General features: G+C 41.2%; 1 protein-coding gene across 1 annotated transcript in view; it reads right to left on the reverse strand.

Annotated features, from left to right (window-relative positions):
- usp35 (ubiquitin specific peptidase 35) overlaps positions 1-16,749 on the reverse strand; it is a 31,740-nt gene that overhangs the window by 9,423 nt on the left and 5,568 nt on the right. The window contains exons 3-7 of the mRNA XM_033022555.1: positions 9,161-9,296; positions 7,396-7,525; positions 5,791-5,892; positions 4,213-4,371; positions 285-478 (exon numbers count right to left, since the gene is read on the reverse strand). Of these exons, the coding sequence (XP_032878446.1) occupies positions 285-478; positions 4,213-4,371; positions 5,791-5,892; positions 7,396-7,525; positions 9,161-9,296 (721 nt within the window). The remainder of the gene's footprint in view (positions 1-284; positions 479-4,212; positions 4,372-5,790; positions 5,893-7,395; positions 7,526-9,160; positions 9,297-16,749) is intronic.

Genomic DNA, 16,749 nt, shown 5'->3' on the forward strand with positions numbered 1-16,749 from the left:
TTGACTGCCTGACTACAATCTCAAGAAACATGAATGTGATCTTTCTCACTAATAAATCCAGTTTAAGAAAATGAGAATGGCCATTGACAACAATGAGCTGCAGTTCACGGTCAAGATCATTTCAACTTCCAACTCAAGGGCATGGCAGGGGAAAGAGCAGCTTTTTTGGAAAGGTCAGAAAAAAGGATTTTAAAAACAGATCTGGCCTAAACTTCAGAAAAAAGTTTAATAAGAGCAACATTCACCCATCCTACATTACCAATCTAAGTACATTAGATACGTACCCAGAAGCCATGAAAAGGGCCTGAATGACACTGTTCATGTAACAGGTATTGCCAAGATTAGTTACTCCTGTTTTTCCTGTTTTCGATTTTGCAACAAGCTTTGGGTGCAACGGTTCCAGTTTATTTTCTTGCCATGTCCAGGCACTCTGGTTGAGCAATTGCTTTATTTTTTCTTTGTTTGGAATGGGAAAATCCTGGAACAAGAAAAGCACAAATTCTGTCCAATAACAACATCAAGTAATAAAAGAACATTAGTTTCGTTCTGAATGTTACACCATCATCTATACCTATCTGGTGAAAAATAACATAGATCCTCACACCAATATTGAAAATAATTTACTCCAGGTAATTCATTAAAAAAAAGTTGATATCTGTCTTCACAGAGGTAGTTCCAGAGCTACGACGAGACGTTACTTCACCAAGACAATAGTAAATCTTTGGAAATCTTTACCAACATGGCCCGTGGAGGCTGGATTTTTATATGTGATTCGGGATCCCATTGTGACGTCATTGTGAATGAAAGCGGAAGAATTGAATTAAAACGGATTTTTTTTTGTTGAAAATCACAATATATGTGAATGAGATTCAGGATCCCATTGTGACGTCATACATTGCTAATGGCAGTGCAAATGGAAATGCGATTTTTGTAAAAGTGGTTTTTATAAAATTTAAAATATGAATAACGTAAAAAATACCATCAATCTGAACAAAACTTGCCACAGCACATTACAGGACAATGATAAGGTGGGCCAAAAATTGTACAGTTTTTGCGTAGTTTCGGGATCACACGCACACACATGCATACAAACGAACAAGATGAGAATTTTAGTAATATATAGATGAGGAAATTAAGGAATATCGGTGACGTGCGGTCAGGTCAATGGCTGGGGAGGCACTGACTTCTACCCCATCCTAACTTAGTTGTGTGTGTGTGTGTGTGTGTGTGTGTGTGTGTGTGTGTGTGTGTGTGTGTGTGTGTGTGTGTGTGTGTGTGTGTGTGTGTGTGTGTGTGTGTGTGTGTGTGTTGTCTGTGCGTGTGTGTGTGTTGTCTGTGCGTGATGTGTCTGGGAGGAAAGAAGAGAAGGGAGGGAGGGAGAGAAGGGAGGAAGGAGAGAAGAGAGGGAAGTAGAGAAAGGAGGGAGGGAGGGAAGGGAAAAGAGAGAGAGGAAGGAGGGAAGGAGAGAAGGAAGGGAGGGAGGGAAGAAGGGAAGGAAAGAAGGGAGAGGGCCGGCGGCGGGAATAGATTACTTAAGCGTGGGGACCAATTGGAAGCTCTCAGCGGCCCAGAGCCTCGGAATCGGCCGCTACAAATCAACGAATCAACCTACCAGTCTGCGCCACCGCTGCTGAAGCTAGCTAACATGGAGGGAGAGCGAGGCAGCGTCAATTACGTGAGCCTACATAATTGACGCTCGCTCTCCCTCCACTGGGTTCAAGACACGCCCCCTTGTGAGGCAGACATGATCGCTGCCTCCCCTGCTGCTTTGTCATTGCAGTTTTATGAGGAGACCAGCAAGCCTAAATTTAATATATTTATATGTGAAATAAGCTACCTGGACTATGGAAGGCAAGGACATGTAATGAAGGGATGTACAAACATCACATTGGTGACATATATAGAGATAGTAACAGGCACACGCTTATTGCCCGCGATCCATGCAGTTTCTGAGGGGTTGTGCAATCAGAGGGGAGGCTCAGCTCGTCACTGCCTCACCTCCCTGTATTTGCAGCAGAGCTGCAAATATTTGGCGATTTTGACCATAAAAAATGATTAGATTCGTATAATGACATTTATAACACAGATGAGTGGAAAAGTCTTTATATTTATTTTATTTTATTATTATTTTTCTTTACTTTTCTTCACAGCTATTTTCATTGGGATTATGACAGCTGAGGCTCTGCCTCCCCTGACCGCATGTCCCTGAGGAATATGTAGTTAGTGCAGGTAAATATTGCCGATCCCTTCCTTCAATGTTAACCTTACTGGATGGTGCAGCAGACATGGAGAAAGAGCCGAATCCCACTTCTTTTCGCCTGTTCTTATTTCCGCAAGAAAATCCAACAAATCCATAGAATCTTTCCCAATATCTTTTTTTTGACAATTTTCTTTGCACAGAAAATGGGTTATACAATTCTATAGATTGAATTAGTTTTGTGAAGGACAAGAGATCAATAATTAAGAGGTAGAGAATTGGTGCACAAAAGAAAAGGAGTGTTTAAAATAAAAATGTGTAAAGAGGACAAACATAAATGTAAAAGGAAATATTAAACGACTATTATTAGATTAGCATTTTGAGATGTTGCAATTGGTTAAGTCTAAATGATGTGCCATTAAAGTGTATAGTTGCCTTTACTTAACCCCAGCTTTTCTGTGTCTGGGTATACTTTGAGCCACATAATTAACTTTTGGGCAAGGTAGGGCAAAATAATGGTACTTATTGTACTGTTCCATTTTAACCAGTTGTGGGAGATTTACAGGTAACTGAAGTTAACTTTTACTTTTAAGAAAAGTGGCCTACAAATCACACAAAATGTAACAAAAATATTAAATTATCTCTTCAGATTCATTTTACAACCCAAGTATTTTAAGCATTCTCTGCTGTCTGCTATCTATCCCAATCAATTTTTTAAAGAGATCAATGAACATTCTAAGAAGAGAGAATCAGAAGCCAAAGCGATGTGAATCCTTATCACCCACTCTAATGCAACAGTTAAAATGTTCACTGATAATAGTCCTTATGTCAAGCAAATGGGCTAGTTTAAGAAAATAATTAGGCTCTCTTAGAAAAATGAGTTAAACCCAAGGCCTTAAATCATGTAGCCTACAAGGTCTCGGACCATGCAGCTACAGAGCACAGTGATAGACGAGCTCATTTTCCTTTGGAGACAACCCAGATTAGCTCTGAGCATGATGTAATGAATTATCCTTTTTGGTATTACAGAGGATAGATAGTTTTAAGAATATAGCTGGCTGTTTGTAAATCATGCAAACACACATTTAATGATTATATATAAGTGCAAGCTGTGAGCAAGATCAGACTTCTAGGACTAGAATCCGGAACGGTGTCTGGAGCCTCAAATTCCGAGTTGCTGTTGTAAGCCAAAGCCCGATGGGCAGAAGGGGGCAAGAAATGTTAGATTATTGATATGATTTTGTGTGTTTTTTTTAAACTTTACATTGAAGTGATCATTCTCCATCATTGATCAAGATCCTTGAAACATGCCTGTATTATTACACCCACTAGCGTGCAATGCAATTGGAACCTTTTCTAACCAAGTAGCAATCCTAACTCCTGGTACGGTGGGGAAAAAAAGGGTTTTTCGTGCATCAAATTAGCAAGGTATTATAAATATGGCATGGAGAGCAATATGGATAATTACAGAAAATCCTATTGTCTTGAAATTAGATGACACAAGGCGCTTTCCTGAACCAACCATGCAATCAAAGGCAAAATTCCTTTGCTTTTAAGTCCACAATTATCTTATTTTCTGTGTCCAATTCATTAATGTATACATTAGAATTGTTGACATTCCACACGTGCAGAATTGTGTCCATGATAGATAATTAATGCCTCAAACGTTTCAGGCAATTTTGTCCACGTGCTTATGGCCTGAATCATCTACAAACCATTCGTGCAAACATTTAGAACACAAAGCCTACTTTAGTATTGAAAGGGATGCTACTCAAATATGTCCCAGTCTATGGTATCAAATATTGAGAATATCTTATCTTGGACATTCTTTGTTTTTACGGGTCTCTTCCTCAAAACACATCCTCCACCGTAACTGGCAATCCTCAGATTAACCCCACCCTCAACCACTGATGTGTCAACCCAATCACAGATCTTACTTTATATTGTACGTACATTTCTATACAACAAAATATTGATCAACATTACAGTGTAATGATTTAATTCTGATCACTTACCTTTAGTGCCTCTATGACAGGTTCATAGAGGTCAGGGAAGCCTGAAAAACGGAAGATCATGCAGTGTACTAATTCAGACAGTTGCTGTTGACAACTTATACCAGAGTTGGACCTTTCTTTAGAGAGTGACGCCATTAATTTGGGAATTTGAGGAACAAGCTGTGGAGTACAAGTAAAATAAATTACAACAAATAACACTTTAATCTTTAAATACCCATAGAATATTGGATTATCGCACATTTGTAATTTACTTTAGCACAACACAGAACACGTTCCCATAGTACACCTTCTAGCAACTAAAGCTTGTACCTTTCTAATAGATGAATTAATTATGTTAACAAATAAAGTAATTGATACAAATTTATGAACGAAATCTCCCCTAATTTGAAACAAACCAAGTCTGCTTCCCAAAATGGTCCACCTTGGTGTTTGGAAAATAATATTTATATTTGCTCTCCCAGATGTTAAGATGTCCATGTCCATTATCCACATATCTACACTTACAAGCGCAGACCTCATATTTAAACGTACAAAATTAGCCAAGATGAAATTATCCAATATTATCCCCAGCAAAGTGCAGCAAGTCAAGGACAGTCACAAAAATTAAAAACATGTGAGCCAATCCCAGTTTTTGGTGTAATCAGCAGGCATCACTAATGAGGGGTGGGGAGGGTTGTGACGAACTACCTCCATTCTGACCAGGAGCACCGCACCGTTGCTGTTGGTATTGCTAAAATAGACCAGCTATCCCAGTACAAGTCAATGTACTATATTTTCTACTTGAAGCAGGAAAAACTGAGCCTGTGGAATTTCTTAGCACACTGGCAAACATATCAAATTAGCACACAGTGGCCAGAAAATGGACAATTTACATTACACATTAACAGGTTGTACTTTCACCAAGTTTTCAGGAAAGCATTTTTAGGTGAAAATGGTAGTCAGAACCTAGCAAATGAGAGTTGCTAATTCTACAATTAGCACAATTGCATTTTGTAATATCCTGTGCACAATAGAAATTTAATTTTATCTTGTAATAATAAAAAGCAATGAAAAATACAGGTAGCATTTTCCCAGATGTTCAGCCAGTTTTTAAATCTTCCTTTGATGGTGGCACCTTGTTTCTCAAAACAATGTTAAAAGAGATGTAGATCCAAGAAGCAAACTAAACATAGCAATTTATTATTTCTTTGCATTCGGCAACTCAAATTGTCAACGTGAAGCCATTCCAGTTTCCATTAGTTTTGCCCAAACACTTCAAAAATTCTGCTTCAGGGATGAGAAATATTCAAACTAAACCACCATCTCTACAATCAAAAAATCACATCTACTCAAAATATAGATATAGACCACTACTGAACTCGACAAGCATTTCAAATTTGGTATTTCAAATTGTGCACAAAAGCAGTTGTGAGCAAAACATACACTTCCCAACAAGATGTGCAGTTTTACTTCCAATTCTACAATTATCAAAGATAATGTTCATATGCTTGTTTAAAATTTTGAAAAATAAAAAAGTGACTGAATCTAAAGGTAAAAACTCCCATACCACCTTCCAAGATCAACTTTAATAACACATACCAGATGGAAAGCATCCGGTGAATGTTGGAAACTTAACAGCATATATTTCAGCACAGAAAGTGCACCTTGTCTTAGAATTGGGTAAAATAGCCTGGAGAACACCTGGAAGATAGATAATGCATCAGTAAGAGGATTTATGTAACACAAAAGATTCTACACAAGCCCACAAAACAAAACAAATTAGATAAAAGGTATAATCACTATTGTATTATATCAAAACAAGGCAACTATTTTAGTGTAAAAACATTGAATATTACATCAACAACTTTGTTTATCTGACCAAGTCAGTCGCTATCAAGCCAGTCGCTATGGTGTTGAACTTCAAATGCTGTTGGACCAGCAGTCATCCCAAAGAGTGTAAGCATCATTCTTTACCTACAAAGCACATATCCAGTCTATGACCTACTTCTGCAGTTACTAACAGTGGTTGCTGTTAATGGCAAACTCCACACAACTTTTTTTTTTTTTAAACTGGTCTTTAAACAAAATAAGTTTAATTGATGACCTAAAATTTTAATAAGAAATAAACAAAAACACCATTTATATTAAAAACTCAAAATGTAAAGGCTGGTTTACTGCGCAACACATTCCCACGTCAGGAATATCACAGACCACATTGATAGTGTGGCGGTGACTGGCAGGAGTCCAGCCAAAAACTAGTCGGACACAAGAGTGTGCTCTAGACGTGTTTATTCTTCTGCATACAGCTCCCTACTCCTCCCTACTCCCTACTCCTCAGCTGACATGGGCGTTGCCCGGCCTTAAATAACAACTCAGATAACCACCCCGTGACTCGCGCCTGAATGGGAACAAATGACTAACTGACCAGTCTTAACTAATTTTTCTTACTTACATAGAAACATAGAAAATAGGTGCAGGAGTTGGCCATTCAGCCATCGAGCCTGCACCGCCATTCAACATAATCATGGCTGATCATCCGAAATCAGTACCCTATCCATTGATTCCCTTAGCCGTAAAATGCTATGAATTCTAACATTCAGCAATTCTGCATCAATGTTCAACCCTAATGTTACTGCAATTCTTTTAACAATCCCATTATACCCCTTCCAAAGTAACAGAAAATGATTAGAAATCAACTCGATAAGGAGCATAAGACTACTCAATATCATTAAAGCAAAATGTTTTACATCCTTCATTTGACTACTGCCACAAGTAGGAGTTTTCATCTTCATGGCTCAAGGAAAAGCCTTAGGCAAGTTAAACCGGTTAATAAACATAGGTCTGAAGGAGCAGAATATTGTAGTATTCGAGTAAGTATTCAACGGACACCCCAAGCAATGAGACTAGAACAAGGTTTACTAGAAACATCGTCGCAAGTGCCACAATTCAACTAATTTATCAAAATTTCAGAGAGATTTGTAAGGTGCTCCATGGCAATCAATGTAATAATTGTCAGTTTATTAATAAAAATATTCCAACAGCACAGCAGGTAAAGAAATATAACATCAACTAAATTATATGAACATATTTTTTAATGTTATGGCATTGAATCCGCCATCTGAAAATTGGCTATTTTAGTGATGGTTTACAGTGGGACCTGGAAAGCGTTGATCACAATTTCCAAAGTTATGAGATGAAACTCACCTGCTCAATTTTTGAAAGTGTGACTTGAATCAAAATGCTGAACTCTTTCACAGCAGCCAAACCTTTCAGTAAGCCAATAATCCACTTATCTGCATTTTTGGCTAATGGCCAAGAAAGCCAATCAATCATACTACAATTTAAGAAAAAGGAAATAAAGGAAAAAGTTAGAACATGCTATTATATTATAGTCATCCTTAAAAATATAATTGTCACCTGCAATCTAATAAAAACTATTAAAGACTATTCCTAAATATCTTTGACTTTTACTTAAAGGGATAGTATATTTCAGATATCAAAAACTCAAAACTCAAATTAACTGAATTAATACAAACTGGAAAAATAACTACCTTTTTAAAAAATTCTAGAGAAACTATTTGTCTAGTCTTCAGACTAGACAAATAAGTGACAAAAAAGTGATAAAACGTTAATGTATGTGACTAGACAAAAATGCTGGAGAAACTCAGCGGGTGAGGCAGCATCTTTGGAGCGAAGGAAATAGGCGACGTTTTGGGTGGCAAGGGACGAATTGACCTGGGAGTTACGGAGGGAGTGGTCACTGCGGAAAGCCGACAGGAGGAGATGGGAAGATGTGGGCAGTGGTGGGATCCCATTGGTGGTGGCGAAAATGTCGGAGGATTATTTGTTGTATGTGACGACTGGTAGGGTGGAAGGTGAGGACAAGGGGGGACTCTGCCCTTGTTACGAGTGGGGGGGGGGGGGGGGGGGGGGGGGAGAGTGAGAGCAGAGTTGCAGGGTATAGAAGAGGCCATGGTGAGAGCTTCAACTATAGTAGAGGAGGGGAACCCCCGTTCCCTGAAGAATGAGGACATCTCCGATGCCCTGGTTTGGAACACCTCATCCTGGGTGCAGATGCAGCGTAGACGGAGGAATTGGAAGTAGGGGGATGGAGTCCTTACAGGAAGCAGGGTGGGAAGAAGTGTAGTCCAGATAGCCATGGGAGTCAGTGGATTTATAGCAGATTCCTCCGGTCTGCTGGAGGGCAGTGGAGTGAGGATCGGTGGGGTCGATGGTGGAGGCCCACGGGGAGTGGAATCCGGGTCAGTGGGCAAAGCGTCGGAGGTCCCGGTGAGGCGGCCCCGTGACTGTGTCACAGTATGTATGTGACTGTATGTATGTGGCACTGTCATTTAGTAAAATGTATACCACTGTCACTTAACAAAATTAACTTGACACTTTATGAACAAAAAGGTTTTCCGTAATTCAACATTGACAAATACTGGAAGATGAAAAGGAGTTTCAGGAAATTAACACAATTCAGAGGCAAACTTTGACTTTCAAAACTTAATCTTCCTTCCTGGCCATTTGCAGTTTTTAATAAATTAAGTTATTTCATTTTAAGTCCTCATTGCTAAATACGTGTGCCTAAAATATGAACCAGAATTTTGCTCTTCATAGTTTAGTTTGTCACCAGTCTTCCCAATCCCCTTATTCCCAAATTCCTTGGTTGCAGTAAAGTTTTCATACATCTTGATGCAAGTCTGACTTATGATAGTGACATATTTTCAAGCCTTCACCACAACTGCCAAGATGTCAAAAAGACTTATGATAGAGGATTAGGACAGCTTCTTTGCCGTTTGCCTCAGTGTAACAAGACTTATGGCAATATAAAATACCCTTTCATCAGTTCCTCCGAATAGAGCATTATAGAAAATTGTTGGTTCAAATTTGCACCCGATGACTACAGTTGAATATATTAAGTGAAGATCACCATTTTGATAATTTGCAACTACCCCATACGACTTACTTGGTCAAAGCAGTCTTCATCTCTACATCTGTGATGCAATCATCATTCGCCAAGTTTTGAATGACCTCATCCATGATTTCCAATGGAACATAATGGACCACAGTGGCCAATGCATTTGATGGCCCATCAGATCCGACTGCAAAATACCCACAACAACTTTTATTTTGTAGTTGAATGAATGAATGATATCTTTATTTCGAACGATTAAAAAAAAAGAAGAAAAGAAAAGATGAAAATGAATAAATAAAAGGAAAATTATATATATACATACATAAATACATACATGTATATATACACATACATACATATACATAACATATATGTACATACATAAATTAAAAAATCAAAAGCCAATTTCAACATAATACACATTAGACTCGTTCGAAAAGGGATAGGAAGAAGCCTATGCTTGTCAAGTCCTACCCCCATTCTTCACCATTAACAAATGCAAAATTCAATAAAATAAACTAAACAGACAATTCAAATAAAACTACTCCAATCAAGCTATTAAGAAAAAAAGAACAAAAAACAGAAAAGAACAAAAAGAACAAGCACCATTAACATCTGTGAGATTTACATTCTCCTTCCTCATTACTGTACTTTTCAAAGATATATCTTTTGTACATTTTTTAAAATTGCATTATATTCATACTTTGTTTAATCGTTTCGTCAAGACCATTCCACAAAACCACCCCACAAATGGAAATACACATACTTTTTTAATTGGTCCGAGCATAATGCTGTTTCAAGTTCAGTTTCCCTCTAAAGTTATAACCCCCCTCTGTCTTTGAACAGTTTTTGTATGTTTACAGGTAGCAGTTTATTTTTTGCTTTATAAATTATTTGTGCAGTCTTAAATTCTACCAGATCCTTAATCTTTAAGGTGTGTAATTTTAAATACAGTATATTGGTGTGTTCATGATATCCTACATTGTCTACTATACGAATAGCTCTTTTTTGTAGTGTGCTTAATGATTGTAAGGTGGTTTTGTAGGTGTTGCCCCATACTTCCACACAGTAATTTAAATACGGTAACACAAGTGAGCTGTACAGAATATACAGTGCTCTCTTTCAAAATGTAGTTAAAAATGTAACAATGCTCTCAATTAAAAATTAATGTAAACTATCTGGTTTCTTTGTGTTTTCTGTTATGAAAGGCCATAAAATGACAAACCCCCAAAAAAACAAACATTTTTTGGCAGAGTACCTCAGGAAAAAGTAAATTCGCAAAATTGTATTGCTACAAATCATCATGTGCTCTAGTTTGTTCCTTAGCCTTCTCTTGTGCCAGTGCAAATAGTTCCTTATGCAGTGCCCTTTAAACGGGACAAGACAACAGAACTACAGTAGTTCAAATGGAGAAAGGTTGTGACATTTTATTGGATCACATAACATGTTCAATTGCTATGGTGCTTCAGTATTTGATCAGTCCACATAGACAAAGTTGAAGTTCTAGGTCTTTGAAAAGGCAAAGTCCATTAATTGTAATTGTAATGCCAGATATAATTGTGGAATCCAATTGTTACATAATGTCAGTGGTGGGATTCTCATCATGGGTTAGTAGTGGACAATGGAAAACAGTCTCATTCCAGAGATGGAAAAACAAAAATAGGGGCTTAAACTTGTGCAGTATTGAGAAAAGGTGCTGCACTCATGTGGGTGCTGCCTTTAAACTGAGATCTAGTCTTCTTCCTTAGAAGGTACAAAGGATCTCAAATACTATTCAAAGAATGCTATGTTGTTTTTATTCTCACTAATAATAATTTGTTAATGTGATACACTATCAGCTCTTCATCACATTGCTGCTTACAGAATCATCTGTACCAGTTCTGCTGCTTGACCGCTGCTTTATGACCAGATTGAAATTTCAAATACTAAACCAGGGTTGCGCTGAATCTGATTGGAGAGCTCCTACAATTGTCCAAAACCTTTCCCTCCCTTAAATGAGCATTAAACAATATCCCTGAAACAATATTTTATCATCTGCCTTGAGATTGACTGGTTACATTTTGCTTGATAAACCATCTTTGAAATGCTTGTTGATACTTGGCCAAGTGGGAGCTATCTATGCTTTTGCTAGAGAGAAAACAATATCACTTTTTCTCAACTGATGTAACAGGCTCCAAATCATAAACAATTCATTTAGCGATGAACAGCCACTAGAAGGCATTAGAAAAAAAAAAAAAATCAGGCAAGAAATGAAGGGGTAGCACAGTGGCACAACAGTTAGAGTTGTTGCCTTATAGCGACAGTCCCAGGTTCGATCCAGACTATGGGTGTTGGCTGTACTGTGTTTGACCGTTCTCCCTGTGGCTTTCTCAAAGTGCTCCGGTTTCGTCCCACATTCCAAAGATGTACAGGTTTGTAGGTTAATTGAGATCTGTAAATTGTTAATTGTCCCTAGTGTGCAAGACAGTGTTAGTGTGTGGGGTGATCGCTGGTCGGCGCAGATGGTGGGCCGAAGGGCCCGTTTCCTCGCTTTGTCTCTAAAGTCTAAATTAAATATACTCATGCACAAATTAACTTAATGTTTACAAATAGAATGTAAAAATACAACTATTTTGCGAAGATACTGAATATCCCGTTTGCCAGATGTGCAAAGAAGATAGCAAGTAAGAGGCCGCCAAAGCTCCACCAACTAGAGAGTATAGGCAGCACACAGAATCAGGACTTATGCACAAGTGAGCATTATCAGGGAAGTAGTTGCTAGAGTCTGAAGATTATGATAGGAATTGCAATTCAACTGCAAGCAAAGTGTGGTGTTGGATTGAACCCTATAACCAGCAGCGTAATATGGTATACAGAGCCAGTGACTAGGCAAGCACAATTATTTTTTGGTGGGGGGGGTTTCGCGACCCGAAACGTCACCTATTGCATCTTTCCAGAGATGCTGCCTCGCCCGCTGAGTTACTCCAGCATTTTATGTCTACCTTCAATTTAAACCAGCATCTGCAGTTCTTTCCTAGTAAAATGCACAACTTGTCATTTGGTCTATTTTAAGGGAAACAAATTGAGAATGCAATGTGCAGCGAATACTACATTACGGTTTAGCATGATGAAAACACTATGCAAAAGCATTGCATTGATCAATTGCAAAACGATAATTTTACTTTGCACCTCGAATAATCCACCAAATATTGCCAATATGTAATATTTATTTCTCTGTGGTTTTAAATTAAAAGGAAGTGTTTTTTGCTAAGAATTTGTTGGAAATGTCATGTCATGACATTCAAATTCTTATTGAATTTCTTAATTTTAGGGACTGAAAAAGGACCATTGTACAGCACAATATCATATTCATGTTATTCAGGCAGAATGCAGATCTGCATGTTCAGTTTCAAAGAAGAGTTCGTATTTTCGAAGCTGTAAAAATTTGTAAATTGCTGAAGTACCATAACAGGCCCATACGAAGCTTTTCAAAAAGGGGGGTGGCATGACAGGATTACAAAAAACTTAATGTGAAATCACGTGCGCGAAGCGTGAAGTCCCTCGATGCCGGGGTTTTTAGATGCTCTCTGATGCATTCTGAGCCTTATTTTGGAGCATTTTTGCACCAAATTTATGACCAATATTTCAGAAATTAACAGGAACCTGAGGTAGCCTTTTCACACAAAGGGTGCTGGGTGTATGTAGCGAGCTGCCAGAGGAGGTAGTTAAGACTGGGACTATCCTACTGTTTGAGACATTTGGACACGTACATTGATAGGACAGATTTAGATCGATATGGGCCAGACGCGTGTGAGTGGGACTAGTTTAGATGGGACATGTCAGTCGGTGTGGGCAAGTTGGGCTGAAGGGCCTGTTTCCACACTGCATTATTCTAGGACTAAAAAGTGAAGAAGTAAAATGCATGTAGATAAGTAGAGCAGATTTGAAAGAGGAGTGAAATGTAAAGGCAGAGAGAGGTTTATGGGTGGAAAGGAACATAGGAAAGGAGGGGGGAGAGTGGGCTTGGGCAGATGGGTGAAGGGAAAATAGTCACAAAGTGCTGGAGTAACTCAGTGGGTCAGGCAGCATCTGCGGAGAATATGAATATGCGACGTTTCACAGAGTGCTGGAGTTACTCAGCGAGTCAGGCAGCATCTGTGGAGAACATGGATAGGTGACATGTCACAGAGTGCTGGAGTAACTCAGTGGGTCAGGCAGCATCTCTGGAGAAATGGTATAGATTATATTTCGGGTCAAGACCGTTCTTCAGTAATATTCATGATGTGGCATGCATAGATATTCCTGAATGTTACCCAAACCATCGTGAGCTACTTTGTTACGGTGCTTGCCCTCTCCTATAACATCTCTGCTGCCTTGGGTGATGCAGGACAGGACACAAGCTTTGGGACACACTGTGAAGCTGTTGCCGTCTGTCCCAGCCTGGTAAAAACCTGGATGGAGTGGATTTGGAGAGGATGTTTCCACTAGTGTGAAAGTCTAGGATCAGTGGCCACAGCCTCAGAATTAAAAGATGTTCCTTTAGGAAGGAGATGAGCAGGAATTTCTTAAGAGGGTGGTGAACTGTGGAATTCATTGCCACAGACAGCTGTGGAGGTCAAGTCAATGGACATTTTTCAGGAGGAGATTGATAGATTCTTGATTGATACGGGTGTCAGAGGTAATGGGGAGAAGGCAGGAGAATGGGTTTGAGAGGGAAAGATAGAGTCATAGAGTGATACAGTGTGGAAACAGGCCCTTCGGCCCAGCATGCCCCATCTGCACTAGTCCCACCTGCCCACGTTTGATCCATATCCCTCCGAACCTGTCCTATCCATGTACCTGTCTAACTGTTTCTTAAGTGTTGCGATAGTCCCTGCCTCAACAACCTCCTCTGGCAGCTTGTTCCATACACCTACCACCCTTTGTGTGAAAAACATACCCCACAGATTCCTATTAAATTTTTTGCCCTTCACCTTAAACTTATGTCCTCTGCTCCTCGATTCACTTACTCTGGGCAAAAGACTCAACCATATCTATTCAAATCATGATTTTATACACCTCTATTAGATCCCTCATCCTCCTGTGCTCCATGAAATAGAGTCCCAGCCTACTCAACCTCTCCCTATAACTCTGGCTCTCTAGTCCTGGCAACATCCTCATAAATCTTCACTGTACCCTTTCCAGTTTGATGACATATTTCCTATAACATGGTGCCCAGAACTGAACACAATACTCTTAATGCAGCGTCACCAACTTCTTATGCAACTGCAACATGACCTTCCAACTTCTATACTCAGCCTGGCCCGCTGAGTTACTCCAGCACTCTGTGAAACGTCACAGAACAGGGCAAGATTAGCAAGTTTGCTGATGATACAGGAGTGAGTGGTTTTGCAGATAGTGAAGATGATTGTGAAAGATTGCAGCAGGATCTGGATCAATTAGCCAGGTGGGCAGAGGAATGGTCGATGGTTGCATGGTTCCTTGAAGGTCATGTCGCAGGTATATCAGGTGGTCAAAAAGTATTTTGGCACTTTGGCCTTCATCAGTCAGAGTATTGAGTATAGAAGTTGGGAGGTCATGTTGCAGTTGTATAAGACTTTGGTGAGACCGCATTTAGAATATTGTGTTCAGTTCTGGGCACCATGTTATAGGAAAGATGTCAAACTGAAAAGAGTACAGAGATCCCATCCTGGATCAGTCTAATCAGGGTTGTGTCATCCGCAAACTTGAGAAGCTTGACAGAGGTGTCTGTGGAGGTGCAGTCATTGGTGTGGCGAGAGTAGAGGAGAGGGGAAAGTACGCATCTTGCGGTGCTCCTATACTGAGCGTTTGCGGGTCCGAGATATGCATTCCCGCCTCACATGCTGCTTCCTGTCTGTCAGAAAGCTGGTGATCCAACCGACAGAGGGGTTCAGGCACAGTCAATTCAGAAGATTTGAAGCGTAATAGCTCTGGCACAATGGTGTTGAATGCAGAGCTAAAATCAATAAAACAAAATCCTCGCATAGGTTCCCTGACAGTCTAGGTGCTGGAGGATGAAGTGCAGGCCCAGATTGACTGCATCATCCACAGATCTATTGGCCCAATATGCAAATGGTCCAGCAGAAGGATTGTGATATTTTTCCGCTTGGCCAGCATAAGCCTTCCAACAGTCTTCATGACTACAGAGGTCAGTGCGACAAGCCTGTAGTCTTTAAGACCAGTAATCCTTGCCTTTTTGGATACAGGGACAATAGTGGAGACTTTGAAGCAGGCAGGGACTGGTTAAAAATGAGTAATTGGAGTGGGATGGGTGTAGAAGGGCCCAGTCTTTGCAGACTGAGGTCAGACTGCAAGTTGGTGTGAAGTGTTGGGTGGGGTGGGAAAGGTTCCACTCTTTTCATACTGGAGTCTTGCCTTAAGTAGGTGTGAAGTGGTGAATGGGAAGGAGAGGGTGCAGGGTCCATTCTTTGCAGACTGGAGTCTGGCTGTGTTTGTTGGGGAGGGGGTACCAGGGTTACGTTTCTGATTTTCAAACCTGTTATAAAACTCATTCAGGTCGTTCGTCAGCTGACGATTGTCCAAAGAATGGGGGACTTTCCTCTTATAGCTGGGGATTTCTTGCATGCCCTTCCAAACTGAAGAAGAGTCATTAGCTGAGAACTTGCTCAGAGAACCTTTCCTTGGCAGCTCGGATTCCTCTTCTCAGTTCTTTATCGATTAGGCTATCTTTTAACTCTTTAACGATTAGGATATCGGCTTGACGCATATTTGCCCCCAACCCCCCCCCCTCCCCCCTCCCCCGATCTCTAAATTGAAATGTTACATCTGTATATAATGATCCCATTAAAATGTGTATTTATGTCACAAACTATGGAATTCATATTTTTCAGTATTGTTATCAAGGAAAAGAAAGCAGTTCCAATTGTTTGATATTATTTGATATTTTTTAATATTATTCATATGGAGGAGAAAATATAATAGCTCTAAAACCTCCCTTAATTTTGCAATCTCACTAAGGATAATCCCCCTTTCCCTCTCCCCTCCCCTCCCCATCTCTCTCTCCCCTCCCTTCCCCTCTCTCTCCCCCTCCCCCCCTCACATCCCCCCCTCTTTCTTGCGAGGGGTGGGTGAAGATGGCGTGGCCCAGCGGGCGGGGGGGGGGATGAAGGTGGCGTGGGCCCAGCGGGGGTGACCTGGGCCCAGCGGGGGTCAGTGGGGGTGGTGTGGGCCCAGTGGGGGTGGGATGGGCCCAGCGGGGGTCAGCGAGGCCCGGCGGGGGTGGCGCGAGCCCGGTGGGGGTGGCGCGAGCCCGGCGGGGGTGGCGCGAGCCCGGCGGGGGTTGGCGCGAGCCCGGCGGGGGTGCGCGAGCCAGGCGGGGGTGGCGGGAGCCCGGCGGGGTTGGCCGGAGCCCGGCGGGGGTTGGCCGGAGCCCGGCGGGGGTGGCGGGAGCCCGGCGGGGGTGGCGGGAGCCCGGCGGGGGTGGCGGGAGCCCGGCGGGGGTGGCGGGAGCCCGGCGGGGGAGGCGGGGGCCCGGCGGGGGCGGCGGGGGCCCGGCGGGGGTGGCACGAGCCCGGCGGGGGTGGCACAGGCCCGGCGGGGGTGGCACGAGCCCGGCGGGGGTGGTCACGAGGCCCGGCGGGGTGGCCGACGAGCCCGGCGGGGTGTGTCACAGGCCCGGC

Source organism: Amblyraja radiata, chromosome 6 (assembly GCF_010909765.2).
Source record: "Amblyraja radiata isolate CabotCenter1 chromosome 6, sAmbRad1.1.pri, whole genome shotgun sequence".
In the NCBI taxonomy this organism is placed as follows: domain Eukaryota; kingdom Metazoa; phylum Chordata; class Chondrichthyes; order Rajiformes; family Rajidae; genus Amblyraja; species Amblyraja radiata.